Source organism: Cherax quadricarinatus, chromosome 66 (assembly GCF_038502225.1).
Source record: "Cherax quadricarinatus isolate ZL_2023a chromosome 66, ASM3850222v1, whole genome shotgun sequence".
In the NCBI taxonomy this organism is placed as follows: domain Eukaryota; kingdom Metazoa; phylum Arthropoda; class Malacostraca; order Decapoda; family Parastacidae; genus Cherax; species Cherax quadricarinatus.
Window position 1 is genome coordinate 23544043 of NC_091357.1, and position 27619 is coordinate 23571661.

At 42.5% G+C, this 27619-nt stretch overlaps 1 protein-coding gene across 7 annotated transcripts in view; it reads left to right on the forward strand.

Moving 5' to 3' along the window:
* Positions 1 to 3941: 3941 nt before the first annotated feature.
* Positions 3942 to 27619, forward strand: part of unk (RING finger protein unk) — a 59868-nt gene continuing 36190 nt past the window's right edge. For 5 of the 7 annotated variants that reach the window (XM_053798994.2, XM_053798997.2, XM_053798996.2 and 2 more), the window contains exons 1-3: positions 3942 to 4048; positions 4153 to 4362; positions 21685 to 21840. In XM_053798994.2, the coding sequence (XP_053654969.2) occupies positions 3942 to 4048; positions 4153 to 4362; positions 21685 to 21840 (473 nt within the window). Of the gene's footprint in view, positions 4049 to 4152; positions 4363 to 14450; positions 14584 to 21684; positions 21841 to 27168; positions 27313 to 27619 lie in introns of those variants that run through there. The other 2 variants (XM_053798999.2, XM_070099287.1) reach the window with 2 other exon arrangements.

A 27619-nucleotide genomic window follows, 5' to 3' on the forward strand; every position in this document is an offset into this window, starting at 1 on the left:
GTGTCCTCCTTTGCAGATGACACCCGAATCTGCATGACAGTGTCTTCCATTGCAGACACTGCAAGGCTCCAGGCGGACATCAACCAAATCTTTCAGTGGGCTGCAGAAAACAATATGAAGTTCAACGATGAGAAATTTCAATTACTCAGATATGGTAAACACGAGGAAATTAAATCTTCATCAGAGTACAAAACAAATTCTGGCTACAAAATAGAGCGAAACACCAACGTCAAAGACCTGGGAGTGATCATGTCGGAGGATCTCACCTTCAAGGACCATAACATTGTATCAATCGCATCTGCTAGAAAAATGACAGGATTGATAATGAGAACCTTCAAAACGAGGGATGCCAAGCCCATGATGACACTCTTCAGGTCACTTGTTCTATCTAGGCTGGAATATTGCTGCACACTAACAGCACCTTTCAAGGCAGGTGAAATTGCTGACCTAGTAAATGTACAGAGAACCTTCACGGCGCGCATAACGGAGATAAAACACCTCAATTACTGGGAGCGCTTGAGGTTCCTGAACCTGTATTCCCTGGAACGCAGGAGGGAGAGATACATGATTATATACACCTGGAAAATCCTAGAGGGACTAGTACCAAACTTGCACACGAAAATCACTCACTACGAAAGCAAAAGACTTGGCAGACGATGCAACATCCCCCCCAATGAAAAGCAGGGGTGTCACTAGCACGTTAAGAGACCATACAATAAGTGTCAGGGGCCCGAGACTGTTCAACTGCCTCCCAGCATACATAAGGGGGATTACCAACAGACCCCTGGCAGTCTTCAAGCTGGCACTGGACAAGCACCTAAAGTCGGTTCCTGATCAGCCGGGCTGTGGCTCGTAAGTTGGATTGCGTGCAGCCAGCAGTAACAGCCTGGTTGATCAGGCTCTGATCCACCAGGAGGCCTGGTCACAGACCGGGCCGCGGTGGCGTTGACCCCCGGAACTCTCTCCAGGTAAACATATCTTTGGGTATATCAGCGGGCTGTAAGGGCGCGATACAACACTCGCCATTATTACTTGTACTTCTACTACTTCTAATAATAATATCTTTATTTACTACAAGTACATGTACAAGATATACAGACCATAGTTGACATTAATGACATACTACCATATAGAAAGCCGCTTGTTGTAATAAGATAAGATTTTCTTCGGATTTTTAACCCCGGAAAGTAATAATGTGTTTGAAAGCCACACTAAAACAAAATCTATCTAAAAAATCTCGTTAATTACAAGACACTGTTACCACTATTTATATTTTCTTCATTCTTAAGTTATATTTTTCAGAGCATGTACTTTTATTAATTTCTAAGTTGATATAAAATTTAAAATGAGTAGGCAATGTCTATGACATTTTCTTCCCTTGTGTTAGAACCGGCTAAGTTTATAGCGTGCTTTTCTGTACATTTATATCAGTGAACAGTTTAAGTAATATTCTCACTCATTACTTTGACCAGTAATTCACAAAACATCAGTTGTGTGTATAATAAAATGTGCTATGAAGAAGTATACCACATATCAGACACGACGCCCGTCAGCAGTGACTCACTGAAAGAACTAGTTAGGGCTTATTTGAATTTTATCAGTAAACCTGTTTAATAACCATATATCCCTTTCCACCCATGTTTGCTTCATTGTTGCTATGATAAAAGAAAGCCCTGAATTTGTTATATATTTAAAGTTTTACAAGAATAAAAGTCACAATCCCATGGTTGGAACAAGTCACAAATAAGCCACCAGCTGGAAGCAACACAATAAGTGTCTGAGGCCCAAGACTGTTCAGTTGCCTCCCAGCATACATAAGGGGGATTACCAATAGACCCCTGGCTGTCTTCAAGAAGGCACTGGACAGGCACCTGAAGTCAGTACCTGACCAACCGGGCTGTGGGTCGTATGTCAGCTTGCGTGCGGCCACCAGTAACAGCCTGATTGATCAGACCCTGATCTATCATGAGGCCTGGTCTCAGACCAGGCTGCGGGGGCGTTGACCCCCGAAACCCTCTCCAGGTGAACTCTCCAGGAGGGTTAGCCACCCAGGATAGCCCAAGAAAGTCAGTGCGTCATCGAGGACTGTCTAACTTATTTCCATTGTGGTCCTCAATCTTGTCCCCCAGGATGCCACCCACACCAGTCGACTAACACCCAGGTACCTATTTGCTGCTAGGTGAACAGGACAACAGGTGTAAGGAAACGCGTCAAAATGTTTCCACCCGCCGGGAATCGAACCCGGGCCCTCCGTGTGTGAAGCAAAAGTTTTAGCCACCAGGCCACTGGGCAAATTAGGTCAGTTTTGTCCCAGGATGCGACCCACACCAGTCCACTAACACCCAGGTACCCATTTTACTGATGGGTGAACATAGACAACCCGCGTAAGGAAACACGTCCAATGTTTCCACCCCTTCGCCGGGAATCGAACCCGGACCCTCCCTGTGTGAAGCGAGTTTATGCCACCAGGTAAAAGGAGTATAACAAATGGGTGTACATGCCAGTTAGTTTAATATCTTTATTGTGTATAAAAGCACCTTTATATGCAGAACATTTCCGCAAACTTAAGACTAACTTTAGATTAAAAAGGCAATAAAAGTGCAGTAATTTTGTAAATATGGTAATTAAGTGAGTTTACAATAAATACTGTGGCCGCGACCTTAAAATATTTACGTACGGACCCGGCAGTGGTATTTTTTGGTACAAATAATTTTCCACAAGGTACGATACGGCTCTTGAAGCCCAGAGAAAGTGGATCTAATAGCGACCGAAGAAGAGGCGGGGCCAGGAGCTGTGATCCGACCCTTGCAACCAAATATAGGTTAGTTATAAAATATTGTCTACTAGCAGGGACTCTCGGTGTGCTGTTAAATATCAGACAAATTTGTAAAAAAACTGTTCCTTGCGAAAATTAATTATTATTATTATTATTATTATTATCATTATTATTATTATTATTATTATTATTTATTATTATTATTATTATTATTATTATTATTTATTTTTATTATTGTTATGTTTTATATTGTTATTATTATAATTATTATTATTATTATTATTATTATTATTATTATTATTATTATTATTATTATTATTATTATTATTATTATTATTATTATTATTATTATGTTTACTTTGTAATTAATATTTTATAACATGTAAACCACACACTGTAAGCTTTGCAAGGAAATAAACATTTTTTTTTTTTTTTTTATTTCTTTGTTGTTGTTATTCCCCTCAAGGAAGGTTCCTTGATGTTGGTGAGGGGCTCTTGATTTAGGGAATTGGATCTGTGCTCCAGTTCCCCGAATTAAGCCTGAATGCCTTCCACATATCCCCCCCCCAGGCGCTGTATAATCCTCCGGGTTTAGCGCTTCCCCCTTGATTATAATAATAATAATAATGTTGTTGTTATTATTATTATTATTATTATTATTATTATTATTATTATTATTATTATTATTATTATTATTATTATTATTATTATCATTATTACTATTACTATTATTATTATATAGAAGTTCCTTGATGCTTATATTCTTTGTTTGGTTGCAACGTTTGTTAGAATACTTAGATAACACCTCCGGGAAAATTTATTGCAATAAGTTTATATTTTATTTCAAGCAAATATATTTATTCTTTCATGCACTGCAATTATAAGAAAAATCGGAACAATATATTGAGTGTAAATATTTTTCAACCATTAGTAAACAGTCCAGAGACGCAATTCCTTCACTTCCCGCCCTTGACAACCTAAAGTCCATAGTATGAATTACATGAGTAATGATGAAAATAAAATATGTTCTATTAACTAATAAAACATAAATATTGTACAGGAATTTAAACAACAAGTTTGTAGTAATTTTTAAGTAGGAATTTATTAAATTGAAACTGTTTTGGAAGTAACATAGTGTTTAATTTGAACATTTTATGGTGACGTCATGAAGTGCGCAGAGTGTATGCGCCGTCTCAGGAAAACAAACAAAATGAAGTCTCAAGACAGCAAAGGCCTCTGGGCTACTCAGACGGAAAAACCTATACATTATACGTATGTGAACGTGATATTAGTGGTAGAGTGTGCAGATAAGTGAGAAATTGAGTGCAGAATGCAATTGTGTGGTTTTTGTGCTGATTTCGCACGATTCTTTCCAGATATTTGAAGGAATTTCGTGTGGAACAGTGTACGCTCTTTCTGCAGCACAAGTGCACGCAGCATCGCCCTTATACTTGTTTTCACTGGCACTTCCTTAACCAGCGGCGGCGCCGACCCATTAGAAGACGGGATGGCACCTTCAACTATTCCCCCGATGCTTATTGCAATAAATTTGACGAAAATACCGGCATCTGTCCAGAGGGAGACGAGTAAGTGTTGGCCGTAGCTTCTTCCACCTCCTTATTATTTATTATTGACCTCTATTTCTTACTTTATTTTCCCAGCGAGAAGCCCATAGCGGCCATTAATGTAAGAGATAGGAGGAACATCTAGAAATATGCCAGCTGCGGCTGAAATAAATATTCCGAGAGGAGACTTTGGGAACAAAGAGCTGAGGGGGAGTGGCAGTGTTTGTAAACACAGCTGGTGAGGTGCCGCCTCTCACCACCTGCCATCACTACCACCTGACATCACCACCTGCCATCATTACCACCTGACATCACCTGCCATCACTACCACCTGACATCATCACCACCACCTGCCATCACTGCCACCACCTGCCATCACCACTTGTCATCACCACCACCTGCCATCACCACTTGTCATCACCACCACCTGCCATCACTACCACCTGCCATCATCACCACCTGTCATCACATCCTGCCATCATCACCTGTCATCACCTGCCATCACCAACTGACATCACTACCACCTGACATCACCAACTGACATCACTACCACCTGACATCACCACCCATCATCACTACTGTCATTACTACTACCTGCCATCACCACCCGTCATCCCCACCACCAGCCATCACTACCACCTGCCATCACTGCACCTGCCATCACTGCACCTGCCATCACTGCACCTGCCAGCACTATCACCTACCATCACCAGCACCTGCCATCACCAGCACCTGCCATCACCAGCACCTGCCATCACCAGCACCTGCCATCACCAGCACCTGCCATCACCAGCACCTGCCATCACCAGCACTTGCCATCACCAGCACTTGGCATCACTAGCACCTGCCATCACCAGCACTTGGCATCACTATTACCTGCCATCACTATTACCTGCCATCACTATTACCTGCCATCACTACCACCACCCATCACTACCACCTGCTATCGCCACTACTTGCCATCACCACTACCTGCCATTACCACCTGCCATCACAACTACCTGTCAGTACTACAACCTGCCAGCACTACCACCTGCCATAATTACCTACCACCTCTACCACCCCCCACCACCTGCCATCACTGCCACTGCCTATGCCATCACCACCACCACTGCATATGCCACCACCACCACTGTCATCTCTGCCACCACCACCAGCTCTGCCCTATTGCCACCATCGTTAACTGCCACTACTTTTGCCACCACCTTCTACAACTACTGCCACCACCACCACCTGCCACTACTGCCACCACCACCACCTTCTGCCACTACTGCCACCACCACCACCACCACCTTCTGCCACTACTGCCACCACCACCACCTTCTGCCACTACTGCCACCACCACCACCTTCTGCCACTACTGCCACCACCACCTACTACTACTGCCGCCGCCACCACCACCACCACCACCACCACCACCACCACCACCACCTTCTACCACTACTGCCACCACCACCACCTTCTACCACTACTGCCACCACCACCACCACCTTCTACCACTACTGCCACCACCACCACCACCTACCACTACTGCCACCACCACCACCACCTTCTACCACTACTGCCACCACCACCACCACCTTCTACCACTACTGCCGCCACCACCACCTACCACTACTGCCACCACCACCACTTTCTACCACTACTGCCACCACCACCACCTTCTACCACTACTGCCACCACCACCACCTTCTACCACTACTGCCACCACCACCACCTTCTACCACTACTGCCACCACCACCACCTTCTACCACTACTGCCACCACCTTCTACCACTACTGCCACCACCACCACCACCACCACCTACCACTAATGCCACCACCACCACCTACCACTACTGCCACCACCACCACCTACCACTACTGCCACCACCACCACCACCTTCTACCACTACTGCCACCACCACCTTCTACCACTACTGCCACCACCACCACCTTCTACCACTACTGCCACCACCACCACCTTCTACCACTACTGCCACCACCACCACCTTCTACCACTACTGCCACCACCACCTTCTACCACTACTGCCACCACCACCACCTTCTACCACTACTGCCACCACCACCTTCTACCACCACCTTCTACCACTACTGCCACCACCACCTTCTACCACTACTGCCACCACCACCACCTACCACTACTGCCACCACCACCTTCTACCACTACTGCCACCACCACCTTCTACCACTACTGCCACCACCACCTTCTACCACTACTGCCACCACCACCTTCTACCACTACTGCCACCACCACCACCTTCTACCACTACTGCCACCACCACCACCTTCTACCACTACTGCCACCACCACCACCACCACTACTGCCACCACCACCACCTACCACTACTGCCACCACCACCACCACCTACCACTACTGCCGCCACCACCACCAACCACTACTGCCACCACCACCACCACCTACCACTACTGCCACCACCACCACCACCTACCACTACTGCCACCACCACCACCACCTACCACTACTGCCACCACCACCTACCACTACTGCCACCACCACCTTCTACCACTACTGCCACCACCACCTTCTACCACTACTGCCACCACCACCACCACCTTCTACCACTACTGCCACCACCACCTTCTACCACTACTGCCGCCACCACCACCTTCTACCACTACTGCCACCACCACCACCTTCTACCACTACTGCCACCACCACCTTCTACCACTACTGCCACCACCACCTTCTACCACTACTACCACCACCACCACCTACCACTACTACCACCACCACCTTCTACCACTACTGCCACCACCACCACCTTCTACCACTACTGCCACCACCACCTTCTACCACTACTGCCACCACCACCTTCTACCACTACTGCCACCACCACCTTCTACCACTACTGCCACCACCACCACCTACCACTACTGCCACCACCACCTTCTACCACTACTGCCACCACCACCTACCACTACTGCCACCACCACCTTCTACCACTACTGCCACCACCACCTTCTACCACTACTGCCACCACCACCTTCTACCACTACTGCCGCCACCACCACCTTCTACCAATACTGCCACCACCACCTTCTACCACTACTGCCACCACCACCACCTTCTACCACTACTGCCACCACCACCACCTTCTACCACTACTGCCACCACCACCACCACCACCTTCTACCACTACTGCCACCACCACCTTCTACCACTACTGCCACCACCACCACCTACCACTACTGCCACCACCACCACCACCTACCACTACTGCCGCCACCACCACCACCACCTACCACTACTGCCGCCACCACCACCACCACCTACCACTACTGCCACCACCACCACCACCTACCACTACTGCCACCACCACCACCACCTACCACTACTGCCACCACCACCTTCTACCACTACTGCCACCACCACCTTCTACCACTACTGCCACCACCACCTTCTACCACTACTGCCACCACCACCACCACCTTCTACCACTACTGCCACCACCACCTTCTACCACTACTGCCGCCACCACCACCTTCTACCACTACTGCCACCACCACCACCTTCTACCACTACTGCCACCACCACCTTCTACCACTACTGCCACCACCACCTTCTACCACTACTGCCACCACCACCACCTACCACTACTACCACCACCACCTTCTACCACTACTGCCACCACCACCACCACCACCTTCTACCACTACTGCCACCTTCTACCACTACTGCCACCACCACCTTCTACCACTACTGCCACCACCACCTTCTACCACTACTGCCACCACCACCACCTTCTACCACTACTGCCACCACCACCACCTACCACTACTGCCACCACCACCACCTTCTACCACTACTGCCACCACCATCTTCTACCACTACTGCCACCACCACCATCTTCTACCACTACTGCCACCACCACCACCTTCTACCACTACTGCCGCCACCACCACCACCTTCTACCACTACTGCCGCCACCACCACCACCTTCTACCACTACTGCCACCACCACCACCGCCACCTTCTACCACTACTGCCACCACCACCACCGCCACCTTCTACCACTATTGCCACCACAACCCCCTACCACTACTGCCACCACCACCACCACCTTCTACCACTACTGCCACCACCACTTTCTACCACTACTGCCACCACCACCTACCACTACTGCCACCACCACCACCTACCACTACTGCCACCACCACCACCTACCACTACTGCCACCACCACCACCTTCTACCACTACTGCCACCACCACCACCACCACCTTCTACCACTACTGCCACCACCACCACCTTCTACCACTACTGCCACCACCACCACCTTCTACCACTACTGCCGCCACCACCACCACCTTCTACCACTACTGCCACCACCACCTTCTACCACTACTGCCACCACCACCTTCTACCACTACTGCCACCACCACCACCACCTTCTACCACTACTGCCACCACCACCACCACCTTCTACCACTACTGCCACCACCACCACCACCTTCTACCACTACTGCCACCACCACCACCACCACCTTCTACCACTACTGCCACCACCACCACCTTCTACCACTGCTGCCACCACCACCACCTTCTACCACTACTGCCACCACCACCACCACTACCTTCTACCACTACTGCCACCACCACCACCACTACCTTCTACCACTACTGCCACCACCACCACCACCTTCTACCACTACTGCCACCACCACCACCTTCTACCACTACTGCCACCACCACCACCTTCTACCACTACTGCCACCACCACCATCTTCTACCACTACTGCCACCACCACCACCTTCTACCACTACTGCCACTACTGCCACCACCTTCTACCCCTACTGCCACCACCTTCTACCACTACTGCCACCACCACCACCTTCTACCACTACTGCCACCACCACCACCTTCTACCACTACTGCCACCACCTTCTACCACTACTGCCACCACCTTCTACCACTACTGCCACCACCTTCTACCACTACTGCCACCACCTTCTACCACTACTGCCACCACCTTCTACCACTACTGCCACCACCTTCTACCACTACTGCCACCACCTTCTACCACCTTCTACCACTACTGCCACCACCTTCTACCACCTTCTACCACTACTGCCACCACCTTCTACCACTACTGCCACCACCTTCTGCCACTACTGCCACCACCACCACCTTCTACCACTACTGCCACCACCTTCTACCACTACTGCCACCACCTTCTACCACTACTGCCACCACCTTCTACCACTACTGCCACCACCTTCTACCACTACTGCCACCACCTTCTACCACTACTGCCACCACCTTCTACCACTACTGCCACCACCACCACCTTCTACCACTACTGCCACCACCACTACCTTCTACCATCCCTGCCACCACCACTACCCTCTACCACCACTACCACCACCACCTACCACCACTGCCACCACTACCTTCTACCACCACCGTCTGTCACCTCTTCTGCCACCAATACCTGCCATCTCTATCACTACCACTTACTCCCTAGCCACCTGTACCACTAACTCCCTAGCCACCTGTACCACTAACTCCCTAGCCACCTGTACCACTAACACCCTAGCCACCTGTACCACTAACACCCTAGCCACCTGTACCACTAACACCCTAGCCACCTATATCACCACCACCACTAACACCCTAGCCACTTATACCACCACCACCACTAACACCCCTAGCCATTTATACCACCACCACCACTAACACCCCAGCCACCTATACCACCACTCATACAACCCCAGCCACCTCTACCACTGCAGTCACCTATACCACCACCTGTTCCAGTCCAGCCACCTAGCATGTTTCCTTACATGTTTCCTATACTCAGATCACAACATAATTGAGGTTCAGACATGTATGCGTGGAGCCCCAGACCGACAAAATGAGACTAGTCACGAGGGAGCATTCACCAAATTCAACTTCAATAACAAAAACATAAAGTGGGACCAAGTAAACCAAGTCCTAACCGATATAAGCTGGGAAGATATACTAAGCAACACAGACCCAAACTTATGCCTAGAACAGATTAACTCGGTGGCACTCGATGTATGCACAAGGCTTATTCCTCTAAGAAAAAGGAGGAGTAGATGTAAAATAGAAAGAGACAGGCGCTCCCTTTACAGGCGACGGAAAAGAATAACAGAGCGGCTAAAAGAGGTCAATATATCAGAAATGCGCAGGGAGACACTGGTCAGAGAAATAGCAAGCATCGAACTTAAGCTAAAAGAATCCTTTAGGAGTCAGGAATCGCGGGAAGAACTAAAAGCCATAAATGAAATCGAAAGAAACCCAAAGTATTTCTTCTCCTATGCCAAATCAAAATCGAGAACAACGTCCAGTATTGGGCCCCTACTTAAACAAGATGGGTCCTACACAGATGACAGCAAGGAAATGAGTGAGCTACTCAAGTCCCAATATGACTCAGTTTTTAGCAAGCCGCTAACCAGACTGAGAGTCGAAGATCAAAATGAATTTTTTATGAGAGAGCCACAAAATTTGATTAACACAAGCCTATCCGATGTTATCCTGACGCCAAATGACTTCGAACAGGCGATAAATGACATGCCCATGCACTCTGCCCCAGGGCCAGACTCATGGAACTCTGTGTTCATCAAGAACTGCAAGAAGCCCCTATCACGAGCCTTTTCCATCCTATGGAGAGGGAGCATGGACACGGGGGTCGTCCCTCAGTTACTAAAAACAACAGACATAGCCCCACTCCACAAAGGGGGCAGTAAAGCAACAGCAAAGAACTACAGACCAATAGCACTAACATCCCATATCATAAAAATCTTTGAAAGGGTCCTAAGAAGCAAGATCACCACCCATCTAGAAACCCATCAGTTACACAACCCAGGGCAACATGGGTTTAGAACAGGTCGCTCCTGTCTGTCTCAACTACTGGATCACTACGACAAGGTCCTAAATGCACTAGAAGACAAAAAGAATGCAGATGTAATATATACAGACTTTGCAAAAGCCTTCGACAAGTGTGACCATGGCGTAATAGCGCACAAAATGCGCGCTAAAGGAATAACAGGAAAAGTTGGTCGATGGATCTATAATTTCCTCACTAACAGAACACAGAGAGTAGTCGTCAACAGAGTAAAGTCCGAGGCAGCTACGGTGAAAAGCTCTGTTCCACAAGGCACAGTACTAGCTCCCATCTTGTTCCTCATCCTCATATCCGACATAGACAAGGATGTCAGCCACAGCACCGTGTCTTCCTTTGCAGATGACACCCGAATCTGCATGACAGTGTCTTCCATTGCAGACACTGCAAGGCTCCAGGCGGACATCAACCAAATCTTTCAGTGGGCTGCAGAAAACAATATGAAGTTCAACGATGAGAAATTTCAATTACTCAGATATGGTAAACATGAGGAAATTAAATCTTCATCAGAGTACAAAACAAATTCTGGCCACAAAATAGAGCGAAACACCAACGTCAAAGACCTGGGAGTGATTATGTCGGAGGATCTCACCTTCAAGGACCATAACATTGTATCAATCGCATCTGCTAGAAAAATGACAGGATGGATAATGAGAACCTTCAAAACTAGGGAGGCCAAGCCCATGATGACACTCTTCAGGTCACTTGTTCTATCTAGGCTGGAATATTGCTGCACTCTAACAGCACCTTTCAAGGCAGGTGAAATTGCCGACCTAGAAAATGTACAGAGAACTTTCACGGCGCGCATAACGGAGATAAAACACCTCAATTACTGGGAGCGCTTGAGGTTTCTAAACCTGTATTCCCTGGAACGCAGGAGGGAGAGATACATGATTATATACACCTGGAAAATCCTAGAGGGACTAGTACCGAACTTGCACACGAAAATCACTCACTACGAAAGCAAAAGACTTGGCAGACGATGCACCATCCCCCCAATGAAAAGCAGGGGTGTCACTAGCACGTTAAGAGACCATACAATAAGTGTCAGGGGACCGAGACTGTTCAACTGCCTCCCAGCACACATAAGGGGGATTACCAACAGACCCCTGGCAGTCTTCAAGCTGGCACTGGACAAGCACCTAAAGTCAGTTCCTGATCAGCCGGGCTGTGGCTCGTACATTGGTTTGCGTGCAGCCAGCAGCAACAGCCTGGTTGATCAGGCGCTGATCCACCAGGAGGCCTGGTCACAGACCGGGCCGCGGGGGCGTTGACCCCCGAAACTCTCTCCAGGTAAACTCCAGGTAAACACCTGCTCTCCCTATTCACCTAGGAAGCAAGTAAGTATCTGGGTGTTAGTAGATTGGTGTGGATTTAAGGACCCCAGTGGAAATAAGACACACTCCTCGATGACGCTCTGACTTTCTTGGGATATCTTGGACGGCTAGCCCTCCAGAGTTAAAAATCCAAACAAAATCTTATCTTACCTTGCCTTATCCTGTTGACCACAGATATCAAAATGCTGCCCAAACAAGTGTAGAGTCTTCAAGGGGAACCTCAACAAGTACCTCAGCCCAAGTTCTAGATAAACTAGGCTGGGTCATCGTGTACTGTATTTCTGAGACTGAGCCCCATCAGTGTTACACACTTACCATAAGATATCCTTAACCCCTTAACTGTGGCATACTCAGAAAATTAAATTCCTGTGTCCTGTGTGTGTGTTTACTTGGAGAGAGTTCCTGGGGTCAACGCCCCCGTGGCCTGGTCTGTGACCAGGCCTCCTGTGGTAAGATTTTGAAAAATTCTTAAGCTTGGAAGGAAAAGATTTTCTGAATTGAATAAAACTAAAATGACCAGAATCTGATGAAAATATAACTGTGTTGAAGTAGGCCAAAATTGATGCACTCTTGGCAACATTGGTATTAAAATGCCAGTTATTTTTTTTTACCTTAAAGTTTTTTGAAGCCAAATAAAATGCAATTTTAATTTTTTTTATGTCTTGTTAACACTAAGTACCATATTCTTCTATGAAAATATCTTCATTTTGATCAAAAATGATACTGTAAATAGATTGGGAAGCATACTGCATCAAGAGAACATTGTCAGTGTTCATTATAAATGTGTACAAAATAATGGTTTATTTGTATCTAATGATTGTTTCGGTCATGCAACACTTTACAGGTTTTTATTGCCATATTAGAACTTGCAAGATATGGTATTCCTCAAAACATGGCTTGAGTTTAAATGGAATATCACACGGCTTAAAGATATACGTATTTTGTATCTGTTTGCTTGCTTGGCTTTCTTCTTATGTGCTGACATGCACAAAATTATTTCTGTGCTGCCTTCTCTGTAGCAGGAATTATATCAGGGAAGTGTGCACCAGGCTTCAGTTGAAATGGATCACTTTTATAGTAGTGATATGTTAGTTGAGCCTTCACCTGGTATTTTTCCATTATTTGTCTTATGATAGTTAGATGGAAACCAGTCAAGTTGGGTTTTCATCCTGTTTTCACCCGGAACATATTGTGTGCAACATCCAGTAGATGGAAGAACAGTTTTATATACCATTTACAGCACCTTTTATCACATTCCACAGACCCAATTAGCATATCTGATTTGTCTACCAACACACATTAGTGTATTATAATCAATGACTGCAAGTGGTTTCACAAGAAGGTTCATCTGTTTGCCAGTCAACCTTTCTGGTTTGCATTATTTGATGCCTATGTAAGGTCATCATCATTGTCACATCTTTTGTTTTGCCATTGAAATGCCATCATATCATTGGCATGAAATACTTGCACTTCATTGCTTTCCAGGACTCTTGTGAATGATGGCATATGTTTTCTATTTCCTTTCACTGTCTCATACGTCTGTATTATTAACCTTGAGAAAATAGCAAAGAGAAGCGCTTGTGTACCGGTTATCTGTGAATCAGGTATATATCCCTTACCTAGCTATGGCTCCATCATAATCCTCGCAAGGACACAAGTAGCCTAACATGTTACCTCTATTTTCCAAAGTTTGCTTACACAATAATGCCTAGCACTATACCAATTTTTCACAGTCACACATCACAAATAGTTTGATACCAAACCAATGTCATTTGTTTGGTATATATTGCTTGAAGGAAAGTCTTCCTTTGAATAAAGTCAGAGACTCATCAATAACATTGTTTCGGAATGGATAAAAGTACTCACTGAATTTATGTTTCAGGTACACAATCACTACCCGTATTTTGTAGAGCAAATTATGTCTCTGGGAATTGCTTTTATTAGAGAAATGCAACATATACAGCAACAAGAGAAAGCGATCAGTGGGCATGATTTCACCGAAAGCTGGTGTTGCTGTAAGTATCTGTACTCCAGTACTTAAATATATTATTCTTATGGATGTGTGGCATCAGCATTAGTGTTGCAAAAAAAAAAAATAAAGAAGATACAGCTCAGCAACAGTAGTCTTTCCACTTTCGAAGCCGTGATTTCAGTGAAACAAGAGTTGGCCACCATATGCTTGTAATAGTTATTTGTTTGGGCAACAGTAATACATATTCATCAGTATGTCATCGAAGAATAACAAAGTAGTCAAGTTTAATGGAATCGTCTGTTATTAGAAATTTAGCAGAATTCCACTATTACTGTCATCAAATTGGCATAAATGAAGTACTCTCCTGCCAGTTCCACGCCCTGTTGCTCTGTGGATATATAATATTTACTGTTGGTGTCACAGCTGGTGGTGGCATCACTGCAAGTGGCATTGTCATGGCTGATGGTGTCACACCTTGTGCTGTTGTGAAGGTTGTTGGTAGTGTCACTAGTGTTCATATTGGCACATCTGGTGCTGCATGTGGTTTTCTGATACTAGTAAAAGCACCATCAATGTTTCAATTCCTGGCACTATGCCCTGCAACAGTATCATCCAGTGTTAGATGTTTTACCATTGAACAGTGAAACAGTACACATGTGAGAGCCAGGCCTAGTGCAACGCTGCACTAGGTCTGTTTGTTTCTTGGGCAAATATTTTACACTATTATTTGATTTGACACTCTCCACCTTATGTATTCCTCTCCATTGTCATCCCCCACATCACTCCTGTCAGTAGCCAGTTCAAGGGTACAGAGCTGTCAGCATCAAATTTGTTGTGTGGCAAGACCAGAGGTGGATGGCACTTCTGTATCTTGTCTTGTATTAGCGCTTCTTTCATTCCTGGCCATACCACCATTGCTGTCCTCTTCTAAACCGGAAAATGATCTTCCATTATCACCCTCAATGTCTGGTGTCTGGATTGAACAGTATTTCCTGGATTTCATTGTGAGAAAGGTTGGTGTGTTGGCCAGCCATTATGAGCCTGTGTTTACTGGGTAGTATTACCCAGTGCCCCCCCTCCCCCTTCTCTGCATTTTCTTCTCTTCTCAAAGGCACAAGGTAGTTAGCAACCCAAACAACACAGCTGGAGCTTAAAATGATAGTGCATGGCAAATTTGAGGCTTAGACATTTGAATACTAGTATGCCAGACACATTGTCATCACTTGCATACTAGTATGTTGGACACAGTTTCAAGGGTAGCATAGGAAACACAAGTAATTGTTGTAGAAATTGTTATTTATTGGCATTGCAGCCATAATAACAATAATAATAATAATAATAATAATAATAATAATAATAATAATAATAGTATTTGCTCATTGAACAGCAACTTCATGGCAGTGGGTTGCTAGTCATAGCCTCACCACCAACAACACTAACCCATGTGCACCTGCACTACCCCACAGTCATTGTTTAAACTAACCTAATGCTGTATAATGTAGAGTAATAAATAATGATGAAGTAATGAAAAATAATGGGGTGGTTTGGGTGTGCATGGGTCAGTGTTGGTGGTGGTGAGACCATGACCAGTGACCCAGCCACCTACCACTACCAAGTCACTGTTAAATATTATTATTATTATTTATTATTATTATTATTATTATTATTATTATTATTATTATTATTATTATTATTATTAGCAATATGTTAATAAACTAACAATTTCCACAGCAGTTAAGTGTGTTAACTCTGTTATGGTTATGTTATAGTAAGCAGCATCATTGCTATGCCAGTGATGATCCTCTTTTTCTCATTTATTCTCTCTAGGTTAGAATACTGCTGTACACTAACAGCCCCCATTCAAGGCAGGTGATATTGTAGATTTAGAGAATGTACAGAAAACCTTAATTACTGGGAACATTTGAAATCCATTGACATGTACTTCCTGGAATATAGGCGAGAGAGAGATCATAATCTACACTTGAAAAATCAGTGGGACTGATCCTACATCTTCACGCAGAAATCACTCCCTGTGAAAGCAAAAGACTAGGCAAGCAGTACATGGTCCCAATGAAAAGCAGGGGTGCCATGTGTACACCAAGAGAAAAACACAGTAAGTGTCTGGGGTCCAAGATTGTTTAACAGCTCTCCAATCATGCATAAGGGGAATTACCAATAGACTCCTGGCTGTCTTCAAGAGGGAGCTGGGCAGATACCAAAGTCAGTGCCCGATCAGCCAGGCTGTGGTTCATACATTGGATTGTGTGTGGCCACTAGTAACAGTCTGGCTGATAGGCCCTGATTCACTGGGAGACCTTGTTGAGGACCGGGCCATGGGGGTGTTGACCCCAGAACATCCTCCCAGTAGACTCGAAGTAGTATCATGAAATTGTAATAAATTTGGAATAAAACATTGCAATTCCATGCCCTGTTTGCTGGCAGGTAATCTGGTAGGGGAACAGCAGATCCTAGTTTGATTGTTTATTTGTGAATGGTAAAGAATCTTTTTCTGAAGGTAATGACACCAAAAGTACAAAATTTAATAGAAAACTTATGGGCGTAATTTACACATTGTCAATTTTGTCAATGTTAAGTCCTACTTTAAGCCAATTCCATTTCTCTTTTAACCAAATTCTTTACTGTTTCACTAGTATGCCTTTTGTTTCATCAAATGAGCTCAAGAAACCACTCATTCAACAATTTTAACCACCCTATAAAGTGCACAGAATTCAGTAATTTGGCCAATTTTACACAACTTAAAAAAATAGCAATTTAAAAATAGTCCACAATAAACAACGTAGACATTCCTGGCATTAAAACATTTCCTCTGTTCATTAATCTATTACAGTTGGTTTCCATTTGAATTCTTAATCACACAAAAATAGAAGATTTACTCTATTTCTTGGATAATAAAATATAACCAGAAATGATTAGTCATGGTTTACATTGTCTCAATAATTGAATCAGACCTATTGAAAGCCCATAAAACAGACTGCAGTATGTAAGAGGGGCCTTATCCATCCTAAGGAATGCCAGCAAAAATCGAATATTTCTGCTACTTTAACCCTTTCAGGGTCCAAGGCCCAAATCTGGAGTCACGCACCAGTGTCCAAGAATTTTCAAAAAAAAAAATTTGTTATTTTTTCTTATGAAATCGTAGAGAATCTTTTTGTGAAGGTAATAAAACAAAAAGTACGAAATTTGGTGGAAAATTGACGAAATTATGCTCTCGCGAATTTTGATGTGTCAGCGATATTTACGAATCGGCGATTTTGCCGACTTTGACTCCCATTTTAGGCCAATTACATTATTCCAATCAACCAAATTCTTAGCTATTTCACTAGTATTACTTCTATTCTATCGATTGAGCACAAGAAATCGCCAAGTCACCTGTTTCAACTACAAAATAAAGTGATCGGAAATTGTTAATTTGGCCAATTTAACACAAAGTTCAAAATATTCCAATTTCAAAATAGGGTCCAGAATAAACAATGTAGGCATTCCTGGCACTAAACTAACATTTCCTCTGTTCATTAGTCATGTTTTGAGGCTTTACAAATAAATTCCATTTTGATTTTTTATTCACATAATGAATTTTTATTCACACCAAAAAATAGAAGATTTACTGCTATGCAATACTGTAATAATTGTATAAATATCATCACCATATTTGTGAATGTATATTAGACCCACCAGCTGACGTGTATTAGACGTGTGAGGTCGTTTGTTTACTCTTGAATATCGGCAAAAATTTAACATTTCCGCTACTTTGAGCTCAGTTTCAAGCCATTTCCAGTGCTAAAACCAATCAAAATCATCTCTATTTCTGTAATATGTCTTCCATTCTATCAAATGAGACCAAAAAATCGCAAATACAACTATAAAAAACATACGAAAAAACACTGCAAAGTTGCTGTTTTAATCGAAAAATCATGATTTCAGTTTTTTTCTCTCATTATACACAGTGTGCTGCAGGATCTGTTTTATGTGGTGCACACATACCACATAGATGTATTCTCTCATATCTAGGCCCAAATGTACCACTCACAGTTTATCAGAGTGAGCTGAGCTCATGGCGTAGATCTACGGTTTGGACACTCACCATAAAGCCGTAGATCTACGGGACGGACCCTGAAAGGGTTAAGCTAAATTTTAAGCTACTACTGGCTCTGAAAACAATCATATCTGTTTCTGTGGTATGTCATCCATTCTATCAAATAATAGTGGAACCTCTGTTGTCAATTGCATTACTTGTGGAACATATCGTTTTTCAAATGAGGAATTTGAGAAAAAATGTCCTGGTTTTTGTAAGTGCTCTGGTTGTTGATGGACATCACGAACGGAACAAAGCGGCTCGAGTCATATACTCACAGACTGTGCACTGGGCAATGAGTCGACAGTGTAGGTCTGAGGCAGGATAGTCACTAACTCGCATTCTGTAAACATCTCATGAGCTTTTGCTGTGCATCTTGTGAATTTTTGTTTTGTTATTTTGCAGTTTTGGTGCAGTTTTTTTATTGTGAGATACTGTATTTTGTGGCTTATAAGACATGGCTTGTAAGACCTGTTTTAGTTTCAATGGCTCAGCATCGGATGTAACTGGGAGAGCTACAGCTCACCTCACACCCCAAACTTGTAGCTTCTGTCACTGACCTTCAGTTTATAGGACACAGGGTGGTTTTTTGAGACATTTTATGGAAAAAAAACGTGTCTAATAATCCACAAAATACGGTAAGTCATCACGAGTCCAAAGAAGGATAAAGAGATGAAAGCAAGAAGAAAAGTTGTTAAAAGCACTATTGACTTTAAAAAAGTTAATAGAAAATATGAAGAAATTATTGAGGAGGTTGAAAAACTGTTTTGGATAAACGAAAAACAATTACACAGTGATAGTATTTCAGAGGCCATTATTTGTGAAAAAGCGATGGCCTGAAAAAAAAATGCTGAAAATCCTTCAAGGTTAATGGAAAAGTGGCATGGGGAGGCTGCTAGTGCTGACAAAATGGCTGTTGAAAAGTATGTCACTGAATTCCAAGAATACGTAGAGGCTGAGGGGTTTGTCCCCCAACAAGTGTTTAATTGTGATGAGATATACTTCTGGAAGAAAATGCCCAAGAGGACCTACATAACTGAAGAGGAAAAGTCAGTGCCAGGACACAAGCTAATGAAAGACAGGCTCACTTTGTTATTGTGTGATAATGCAAGTGGGGACTTGAAATTGAAGCCCTTAATTGTTTATCATTTTGAAAACCCACAAGTTTTTAAGAAGAACAGTGCTGTGAAAAACAAATTGGTTGTAATGTGGAGGGCCAACACGAAAGCCTGAGTAACAAGACAGTTTTTTATTGAGTGGGTTCATGAGGTCTTTGCTCCCACTGTCAGAAATTAATTGCCACTCAGGGCCCTTTTATTTATGGATAATGCTCCTGCTCACCCTCCAAGCTTGGAAAACGAGTTGCTGTTGGAGTTCAGTTTTATAACTGGAGTTCATGCCTCCTAACACCACTCCTCTCATCCAGCCCATGGACCAGGTCATTTCTGACTTCAAGAAACTCTACACCAAAACACTTTTTGAAAGGTACTTTGAAGTCACTTCAGAAACAAATTTAACCCCTCATGGAGTTCTGGAAGAACTATTAAAATATCCCCATCTGCTTGAGGCTTATAGACAAAGCCTGAGGGAATGTGTCTTCCAGGACCATGCAGTCAGCATGTAAGAATTGTCCTGATTTTGTGGCAGCCAGGGATTTTGAAGGCTTTGAAGATGAGCCTAAGCTGGTAGAGGATATTGTGCGTTTGGAGAAGACCCTGGGCCTAGAGATGACTGAAGATGATGTGGAGTTGGTGGAGGAGCATAGAACTGAATTGACCACAGAAGAACTTCTAGACCTTTAGAAGGAGCAGCAACAGATTGCAGCAGAGGAGCTGTTATCAGAGGAAGAGGCGGGAAGGGATGATGTGCCCATTGCACTTGTCGAGCAGATGCATGCTGAATGGCATGAAGTGCAGGAGTTTGCTGATAAATACCATCCAGACAAAGCAGTGGCCATCCATCTCTCTAACATGTACAATGACAGTGTAATGTCTTAATTTAGACAAGTGTTAAAAATGGAGCCTCAAACAAACCTCACTGGACAGGTTTTTAGTGTGACAGAGAACCAGTGAGCCAGAACAAGGTGTTAGTGGTGAAAAGAGACAAAGAAGAGAAACAACAGAAGGACAGTTGCCCAACATATTAATAGAAGGTGACTGACTCTCCTAAGCAGTAATATACCCCTTCCTCCACCTCCTCCTTCCAGTATGCCGTTAGCTCTCTTCTGACAGGTAAGAGGCAGTTAAATTTTAATTTACTGTACAGTATTTCAGTTAAATTTCCATTTAGTATTCTTTTTTACAGTTTCCCTGTGTTGTATAATTTTATACATTGTTTTATGTAGTAGTACATTATTAAATGATTATACTACTGTATTGTCATTTTGGGTCTGGAACGGATTAATTTATTAACATTATTCTTGATGGGAAAAATTGCTTTGGTTCTCATCGATTTTGGTTGTCAAATCGGCATCTGGAACTAATTAAATTTGACAACTGAGGTTCCACTGTACCAAAAAGCCACCAATAAAACTATATAAACCATCTGAGAAAACACCTCAAAGTTGCTATTTTAAACCATACACATGATCACAGTTTTGTTTTTCCCGTCATGCACCATGTGGGGTAGGATTTTTTTTTTATGCTGTACACACTTGCCTCGCAAACCCATTCTTTCATATCTTGGCCAAAATTTACCACTCTCAGTTTATATGAGAGCTCAGCTCGTGACGTAGAACTACTTGAGGGACCTTGGCATCAATGGCGTGGTTCTATGTGATAGCCACTGAAAAAGTTAAAATCCTAATAAAGATTTTGTTGAATCAGTAAGATGCATTTTTTTGGAATCATAAGGTGTAACTGATAATGTTCAATAAATTTTATATCCTACAACATACCTTTCTTTTCAGTTTACTTCGGTTCCAAACTGTATGAAAATTGTTTGGCTCAGATTTCTTTCCTTACATAATTGTAGTGTTTTTCGGTTATTTTGCTGCTTTTGGCCAAAGTTATATTATTGTCTTCATAATACTGTATAATATTACTTTGGCAGGTGCCCCTACCTGCACCGGACAGCAGGTGATACAGAACGAAGGTATCATCTTAGGTACTACAAGACTGGAATGTGTGTCCATGATACAGACTCACGGGGGATGTGTGTTAAAAATGGTCCTCACTGTGCATTCGCTCATGGTGTAGAGGATGTCAGGTGAGCTTCACGCCATCTTTGTTTTTTTTTTTTTTCCAAAAAAAGCGACAAAGTGCTGCCCTCATCCTCTTATGTATATGTAAGCATCTAGTTTTTGTTTCTGAAGTGTAGTACTGTTCATGATGGGAATTATTTTCATTTTGTGAAATTGCATAAGGATTTTCAGATATTTTGCATGTGTATGGAAGCCATCTTTGCTCTGAGATTGACTCCTTCCTGTGGTGGTTAGGCTAACCTTCAAATTTGGTACTGTACTGAAGAAGAGCTATGACTGGGCAGCATGCTGAAGACTGGACATCACAAGCAAAGCTCAGCTTGTGAAGCTACAAACAGATAATCATACATTAGGCAAGGTGGAAGAATGGCTGCTGATCTTGAACCTTAACACAGACAATTCTTTTTATATATTAAATATTTTAAGGAATGTGTTTAATAATAAGGAATGTGTCTAATGGTAGTCTAGGCTTCATAAGTTATTGACTGATTTTTGCCTATATTTTTTTTTCTTTTCTGTACAATGCTACAGTGAAGTTAAATTTATTAATCCTTTTTGATCTAGGTAATAGTTTTGAAGTTTTATAAAAGAAATATAGATATAATTCTTCTTAATCCTAGTGCATTAGTAGGTAACCATAGTTTCTCAGTTTATCATGCATGATTGATGCATGCAATTTTTTAACATCTTATAACAGTATATACTTAAATATTAAATAAAATAGCCTTGTGAAAGTTTTATTATTCATGCTTTGCATAAATAATTTTTAACTGTTTAAATAATAGCCAAAATGGCTTTGAGAAACTGCAAACTGCTGACTTGAGCACTGTTTAGAGAAACTGTGTTAAAGCCTGGTGTATCAATAGCAGCTTTGTTTATACAAATCATATTAGCATTCATACTGATAGTCTCATTATCACCAATATGTTTCAGCATATGAATCAACCCTTTCACTGTCACAACCCCTGAAATTAAAAACGTTGACAGTGTTGTGATTTAAAAAAAAATACTGTAATTTTATTTCTGAAAAAGTAGAGAATCTTTTTTTGAAGGTAATGGCAACAAAAATACAAATATTGATGAGTTTTGAGTTTTTCTACTCCTAGAGCTCAGCCTTGGGCCTGGCTCATCTTGTGCTTTCCTGGTCAACCAGGCTGATGATGGTGGCAGCCTGCTGGCCCACATATCCATCACAGCCTGGTTGATCTGGCTTCTGGGGTCAAGTGCACTCCTGAAGACTTCTACACTTGTCTCAGCAGTTTCTAATATCTTCTGGTAAGATGTTGATACATTGCACCTCCTCCCATATTTCTCATTTCAATATGTTGTTATGGCAGTGTGCAGATTTGGTACTAGGAGCTCAGGTACTTTCCAGTTACAGTGGGCCCCTTGAGCTATGATGGGCTGAAGTTAATGATAATTTTGAGTTATGATTTACCCTCGTAGAGGAATTTAGTTTTGAGTTGTGATGAAAGCTTGGAGATGTGCTTACGATGGTACAAATGTTGAGAGTCACATCCTGGGGAACAAGAACAACCTAGGTTGCCCAAATTTCTATGCATAACCAGGGGATTTCTGTATACAGTAGTATGCCAGTGATGTCGGTTAGGTCTATAATGTAGTTGCATCATGTACTTGTCGATTATTATTATCGCTGTATTATCACTGATAGGTCTCGACCAACCAGTGATGTGGTAGTTTACCTCTTGGACAGCATTTGTTCCATTAGGAGTGTCAGTTCTTGTGTGGGTGAGCCTTAGCCAACCATCAATGCAGTAGCTTGTCTCTTGGACAGCTTCTGAGCCAGTAGGGTCTGTGAGGGTGGCTTAGCAGCCAATCATCAGTGGGATTGAATGTCTTTGGTAGCATCTCAGCCAATGGCAGAATTGGTACTGGACTATAGTTTGCTTACTCGTCAGTTTGAAGCTACCATGTATTTTTTCCACACTAACTCTGGATTATTTACCCTTCATAACTACAATTATGTTTTAATTTTACCATCTCTTGCATTACCAGACAATTTCTCTGAAGATCAAGCAAGAAATTGCACAATGGTGTGTGAGTATGGCTTTCCACAAATAACCATCCCTACCATTATCCAGCAAAAAGAAATAATAAAAAATGTTAAATGGCTAGTGAAAATAGTAGGCAGAGAAATTATCATAAGAGATGAAAAGACTGTTGTAATTGTGGATAAGAGAGAATCGTATGAAGGGAGATACAGTGCCTCCAACTTACATCTGCATGGTATAACAGCTGGTATAAACCTTGGAAATTTATACCGACAAATTGGTTTAAGATGTGCAAGCAAACATTAGGACATATTTACGTATTAGGAAAAGTTTGTCCCAGGACCAAACAGCTTTCTAATAAGTATATCCTAGTGCTTGTTCATTGTCTTTTTAAACCTCAGTAACAGTTGCACTTCCAAGATTTTGAAACAAATTATCATAAAACCATGTCTTTGGGTTTGACTCATGATAGTTTTGAGGTAGGATATGTTTTCTGGAGTGCATTAATGATGAAAGTTTTTTTTTTATTTCTTTTTGGGTTTTTCTTTTTTTTTGGGTCACCCTGCCTCGGTGGGAAGCAGCCAATGTGTTAAAAAAAAGAACTTAATATAACTCATGGTACGACTGTGTATATTATCAAGTATCTCTCCACTCCAGTGAGTACATATTTAGGATTTTGAGGCATTCCCAGTAATTTAAAATGCTTTGTTGTTTCTGAGGTCCATAAATGATCTATCTGTTCCAGCTCTGATATCTCTCCTGCCCAGAATGAGATTGTCAGCACTCAACATTATTGTTATTTGAAAAGTGTCACCATTGTGTCTGTCTGTCTGTGCCTGATATATGTATGTTACTTAACTGTACTTGCCAATGTGCATGAACCCTTTCACTGTCCATCACATAGATCTACATTGTTTATGCCAGGATCCCTCATGTAGATCTGTGTTTTGAGCTGAGCTCCATCAGATAATTTGTGAGCAATAAATTTTGGTCTAGATGTGAGAGAATGGATCTTTGCACAGTATAAAAAAAAAGCCTTCCCCATGCAATGCATGATGGGAAAAGCAAAACTCTGACCATGTGTTTGGTTTAAAATAGCAACTTTGAGGTGTTTTCTAGGATAGTTATAGTATTACTGGATGTTTCTTGGTATCATTTGATAAAATTGAACATAGGCAGTTCAGACAGATAATTTTGGTTGGTTTCATGACCGAAAGTAACTTATTCTTCCGAGTACAGGTAAGGCCTCCCTCCCCCTCCCCCAGTCTGTTTTAGGGGTTTTTACTGGTCTGATTTGGTTATTGGGACCAATCATTCCTGGTTATATTTTATTATCCAAGAAATAGGGAAAATCGTTTATTTTCTTTGTGTGTGTGATGAATTCACAATGGAAGGCAGGTGTGATATAGGAGAAGCCTGGGGATATGATTAATGAACAGAAGAAATGTTTTAGTGATTGGTGTTTATTTTGTTTTTAAATTGGAATTTTTTAAATTTTTGTGTAAAATTGGCCAAATTACTGACTTGTGCACTTTGTGAGGTAGTTATAATAGTTTCTTCTGCTCAGTTAATAGAATGGAAGGCATGCTAGTGAACTAGCTAAGAAATTGATTGAATTGATTAATAGAATTGGCTTAAATTAGGACTGAAGTGGACAAAATCGTTGATGCGTAAATTTGACCGTCTCAGATTGTGAAGGACCTGCCTAGTATGGGCCAACAGGCCTGCTGCAGCGTTCCTCCTTTTTATGTTCTTAGGTTCTAATTTTGTGCGTGCATACTTTCGTGAGCTTTCCGTCAAGTTTTGTACTTTTGGTGTCATTACCTTAAAAAAAGATTCTCTACCATTATAGAATTTTTTTTTTTTAATGTGTACACTGAGCAATTTTAATTTGGGGGATTGTGACAGTGAAGGTGTTTTAAGGAAGTATCAGTTAATCCTGCACCTCCTTTGTTAACACCACTACACCACTTGTCTCCCATCAAGGTAGGATAACCCAGAAAAGGAAACATATTTGTCATCATTTATTTAATAGTTACCTTGCCAGAAGCATGCAGATATCACAGAGTGCAAGCACTATTGCCTCCAAGACTGAGTTCGGCAAACTGGTTTCCCTAAATTCCTTCATAAATGTGTCCTGAAGAATATTCTCTTTCCTTAAATATTTTCTTGATTCTTGACAGTTTGACTGATTAGTGCCTGGTGGGATTTGTAATGGAGATGAAAGTTTCATTGTCAGTTGACATGAGAGGATTGATGAGACTAGTTGTGATTGACAGGGGGAGAACTTTATTAACCTGCATTACCAGATGAGTGAGCAAGTGAATGTGGATATTTTTCTAGTTGTATTGAGGTCATAGTTACCTTAGTTTATTGGCAATACTCTAGATTCCTGATCCCAAAGATGAGAGTTAATAACCCAGGAGATTTAAGGATTATTGCTGTGGCAGGTAGGAGTGTTGTTTGCAGAATAGTCATTTGTTGTTATGTTGAAGATTTGAATAAGGCTAGCATTTTTTAAATCTTGAGAGTTGTTAGTTTACACAACTTTTGGAGGTAGCATAAATATGATTAATGTTTCAGGATTAAGCTTACAAGAGAAAGTGATAATACCTTATCCTGCTATTTAATTACTAGGCAAGGCCCTTGTTGCCACCTTTTGTGCCATGGTTATAAGTTTTCCTGCTATGAGTGCTGAATATTTTGTGCTCCTGAAGAATTATACAAGCATAGGCTTAGCACAATTTTTTTCTTAGACGAGATTGTTGCTAATGTAGATTTTGCAATCTCATCTTGGAGATGATATAAACCTGCTTATTTTTAATGGCAGACAAGCAGTTGTGTTTGTGACAGGAAAGATTGAGCTTTTGACTTGTTTCTGTGAAAGCTTTTGTTATGACCAATTAGCTCACACTTACCACAAATGGAACTGGACAGAACACACACATTCGAGTGTAGGTTTTACAAAGTGGTATAATTTTGATGTCAAAGGAGATAAAAGACTACATTGTGCTTGATCTTCTCTAAAGGAAGAGGCACCACAGTGGGCTAGTGACACTGAGGAAGGATATTAATACTGTATACTATAATTGGAGTTTTCTGGACGCTGGTAGGGCCACTCAAAAGAATGTCATTGGAGAATTTGCCTAAGACCACTCGTACTTTCGTATTTTTTTTAAGGGAACCAATGTGCGTGGGGTGTAATGTGTCAGGTCTGGTGTAAAAGGGAGCCATTATGGATATTATTGTTTACAGGAGTGGTGGAACTTCATGGGAGTGTTGTGATCGGCAAGTGTGTGACCTTCCGAGTGATTGGTGAGGCTCATGGTGGCATACTTGGCACTTGTGGGCCCTGGTGCCTAGACTACCATAGGAGTTGGCAGGATGGTTTTGATGATCAGCGGGGGTTCTGAGGAACGTGTCATTTAGTGCTCGTCACTTGCAAGTCTGACCATTCTCTTTAAGGTACTTAATTTATATATTTCTCTGAGTCTAGAGCAACATTTGTGATAAATATCTACAACTTACATTAATATTGGTTAATTAAAGTGGCTTCCTTCAGCTTTTACATGCTTCATATAGTTTGGTTTTATTTCTATTCAGTGGAACATTAGAAATAGAGATAAGAGCTCATGTAGGAAGGAGTTCACTCATGCAGGTAGGAGCTCACTCATGCAGGTAGGAGCTTGTTGATGTAGGTAGGATCTCATGTAGGTTGAAGCTTGAGTAGGTAGGAACTCATGTAATTCAGATAAATAACATGCTGAGGGGG